Raw genomic sequence first — 4,016 nt, forward strand, 5'->3', positions numbered from 1 at the left:
TGGTTCAATGAATGTGAAGACTAGATATAGGGTTCTTATTTCATAATATTTATGGACGATTGCACTCGATATGGTTATATGTATTTGCCAACATTGTTGTTGGGTGAACAAATATTTGGGAGGCAAAGGCCGTATGGACGATTGCACTCGATATGGTTATATGTATTTGCCAACATTGTTGTTGGGTGAACAAATATTTGGGAGGCAAAGGCCGTATGGACGATTGCACTCGATATGGTTATATGTATTTGCCAACATTGTTGTTGGGTGAACAAATATTTGGGAGGCAAAGGCAGTGGCGGAGCCAAGGGCTTCCCTTTGGTAGGGCACCACCGGCTGCAACTGCACTGCTGCGGCACCACCGGCTGCGCCGCTGCGGCACCTTCATCCCCTTCAAAGCATTTTTCAGTCGCCGATACGGCACTTGCCCCCTTGCCGTACCCTCCCTCCGCCCCTGAGCAAAGGTAATACTAGAATCAAATAATTGTATTCCCATCTTCAAATAATTGTATTCCTAATAGGTTCTATTCATATGGCCATGATTCCTTAGTTTGGGATTTTATGTACCAAGAATATGAATATGGGATTTTAAATCGGTAAAACATGGTAATGGATGCATAATATCATCATCAGTCCTTTGCAGATGAAAGTGGTAGAGGAAAAGGGTTGGGAAAGAAAAGGGAGAAGGATTGGGTGTTTGGTAAAGAAACTGAGGATAATTTTGTAATCTACTAGTATTCTCTTTTTTCCTAATAATTTTATCCGTTGAATAATAAAATATTTAATAAAAAGATTTAATAATTTATTTTGAAATAAATTATAAAGAATTAATAGTTAATTTCAATAAAATTCAAGAATCTTATAATAATTTTTTTTCAATATAATAAAAGATATTTTAATTAATTTTAAAAATTATTAAAATTCAGGATTCGTAATAATCTTCCTCTTAATCTATTGTTAAAAAGTAGAAAACTGCAGGGCCAGACCATAGACTTTTTTCAAACTCAGGCCCAGAACCACCATTCACAATGAGGGTGAACCAGAGGGAGAAAAGCTAGTCCAACCCAACAAGCCAGTGAAAAAGGTCAGTTGAAAACATCCAACTTGTGTGGAAGACAAGAGGGGAAAGAGGAGGGGGACATCTCTCTCACTTCCCCTCCACAGACCCAAATCTTCAAAATTATCCAAAACCACCTTCCCCCATCTCTCTATTTGCCATATCACCTCTCTCTTATTAGCCCAAATCCTCCCCTCTTAAACCACCGGCAAACACCACCCAACCATGATAATTAACTTCTCTTCTTCTCCTTTATCTCCTTCCTCTTCTTTTCTTAGATTTTCTACCTCAAGGTCACCCATTTTTTATTCTTCTTCTTCTTCTTCTTCTTTGAGACCCAAATCCCAGTTCTCTGAGTTTCTTCCCTCATCACACCTTCGTCTTCACTGCAAGAATCACCTTTTCAGTAAATTCGCAGTTGGTGGAAGAAAGCTTGATTTCAGGTCATGGGCTGTTTCTGGATTTGACTTTGGTAGCTTGGAATCTGTTTTAGAGGCAGCTGGAGTTTTGACAGCTATAATTATTGTTCATGAGAGCGGTCACTTCCTTGCTGCTTATCTACAGGGTATCCATGTAAGTAAATTTGCTGTTGGGTTTGGTCCAATTTTAGCTAAGTTCAATGCAAACAATGTAGAGTACTCTGTTAGAGCTTTTCCTTTGGGAGGGTTTGTGGGTTTTCCTGATAATGATCCTGAGAGTGATATTCCAGCAGATGATAAGAATTTGCTCAAGAATAGACCAATATTGGATAGGGCGATAGTGATATCAGCTGGTGTTATTGCCAATATTATATTTGCATATGCCATAATCTTTGTTCAAGTATTATCTGTTGGTTTGCCTGTACAAGAGGCCTTTCCTGGTGTGCTTGTGCCTGAAGTTCGAGTTTATTCGGCAGCTTCCCGAGATGGGTTGCTTCCTGGTGATGTTATTCTTGCTATTGATGGTATTGAATTGCCCAGAACGGGGCCAAATGCAATCTCTCAAGTTGTTGATACCATTAAGAGAAATCCCAATAGAAAAGTGTTGTTTAAAGTAGGGAGGGAAATGCAGAATTTTGAAATTGGAGTAACCCCAGATGAGAATTTTGATGGAACTGGTAAAATTGGAGTTCAATTATCTCCAAATGTAAAGATTACAAAGGTTATACCGAAGAATGTGTTGGAAGCATTTAATTTTGCTGGTGAAGAATTTTGGGGTTTGTCATCAAACGTTTTGGATAGCTTGAAACAAACTTTTTTAAACTTTTCACAAACAGCTAGTAAGGTTTCAGGTCCAGTTGCTATTATTGCTGTTGGGGCAGAAGTTGCAAGGTCAAATATTGATGGACTTTATCAATTTGCAGCTGTGCTCAATATAAACCTTGCAGTGATTAATCTTTTGCCTTTGCCTGCTTTAGATGGAGGCTCTTTAGCTTTGATTCTTATAGAGGCAGCTAGGGGTGGGAGAAAGCTTCCTTTAGAAATAGAGCAGCGAATTATGTCATCAGGGATCATGCTTGTTATTCTACTTGGGTTGTTCCTTATCGTTCGCGATACACTAAACCTCGACTTCATTAAAGATATGTTGTGATTACTTGCAAGGGTGTTGAATTCCAGAAATGTGTACACTGATATGAAGCCATATACTCAGCTGCTTGGTTGCTGTGATGCCTGACAATGGTAATGCTTAACATGTTTGGTTCCCTTCTCCCTCCGAATGAGTTATAGAGAAGGTACTTATGGCTTCTTATTCGCAATTGGTCACGTCCTCTGTGAATCATTTTTATTATGTAATGACGATCTTAAAATGGGTTGTAAAATCCCATGCTCAAAATCTATGGAGATGTCTATAACAGTTACATTCTTTTGTAATTGATCCTTGGGAAACTCATATTTGCAGTTGATATCCATGATGGATTTAGAACAAAGAGTCTATAACAGTTGTGTGAAGTTTAACAGTTTCTTCTTTGGTCTTGCATGTTAGAGTCAGTTAAACATATTGGACTAAACTCATGATTTCATTCGTGTAGCAGGTTCTTATGTGTAATGATAAAATGTATTAGTTTCTAGTCCAATTGTTGGCAAAAAAATATATATATTGATGTTCTGATATCCAGAAAATAGGGTTTTACAATGGGTTCTGTAAAACTGGAAAAATTTAGACCTAGAGGAGAGTATTTCTCCTTTTATATGTCTCCTTTTGTCTGCTAGTGACGTGTTGACAGGACGTGTATCATTGGTCCACCTGTCCCTGCTACGTCGATACGAACGTACGAGGGAATGAGACCTCTGTCCCATGCATAACGGCCCCTGATTCTCCCCGGGTGCGCATGTGGAGGGTCCCACAAGGCGAAGGGGCTGAACTCCTTCCTAGTTCTGGACTGGGCCGAGAGATGAGATGAGAACCGAGCCCAAAAGGGGACCTATATGAGGCTAGGCAGGCCAGGCCGACCTGGATGAGAAATCCAGGTGGAGCCCGATCTTAAGGTTTGGATGAGCCGGGCCTGTTTTGTGCAGATGGTGTGTGGGCCTTCGAATGATGGGCTATTGCCGTTGTCCTGGCCCTTGACCGGGGTGGAGAAATCCAGCGGTCATCATATATATATTAAGCTTATAATTTGAGAACGTATTCCTTGAGCAGATTTTTAGAAATATTAGAACTATTATGGAGTGTGTATGTTTAGGGTTTATATAAAATTTAGAACTTTGTTAAAATTGTGACAGATGATCCCGTCCTGTCCCTAAACCTTGTGTTAATGTGTTAAACTATGAGAAAAATCAAATACTAACACTAGCAGACCGTGTTTTTGGCTGGCTGAAGTTGTTTTGTGGGAAAGGTGAAGTAGTGGCCTATTTTCTATGGCCTACCTCGACTCAATCCCTTAGCCTGCACCACACCTGCTCATTACCCCTTACAAAATCAACTCCCGTCTACAATCTAGATGGAAGAATAAAACTTTATAATCCTTGATAATCTTTCT

At 39.6% G+C, this 4,016-nt stretch overlaps 1 protein-coding gene across 1 annotated transcript; it reads left to right on the plus strand.

The window, feature by feature from the left end:
* Positions 1 to 1,075: 1,075 nt before the first annotated feature.
* Positions 1,076 to 3,110, plus strand: LOC110628803 (membrane metalloprotease ARASP, chloroplastic). The gene has a single exon (XM_021775609.2). It carries the CDS (start codon positions 1,283 to 1,285, stop codon positions 2,624 to 2,626), a length of 1,344 nt encoding a protein of 447 aa, XP_021631301.1. The 5' UTR covers positions 1,076 to 1,282; the 3' UTR covers positions 2,627 to 3,110.
* Positions 3,111 to 4,016: the final 906 nt, after the last annotated feature.

This window comes from Manihot esculenta, chromosome 12 (genome assembly GCF_001659605.2).
Source record: "Manihot esculenta cultivar AM560-2 chromosome 12, M.esculenta_v8, whole genome shotgun sequence".
Classification (NCBI taxonomy): Eukaryota; Viridiplantae; Streptophyta; class Magnoliopsida; order Malpighiales; family Euphorbiaceae; genus Manihot; species Manihot esculenta.

Bases quoted from the DNA above. Each gene is read 5' to 3' on its own strand.
- LOC110628803 (XM_021775609.2), top strand. From the start codon at position 1,283: ATGATAATTAACTTCTCTTCTTCTCCTTTATCTCCTTCCTCTTCTTTT.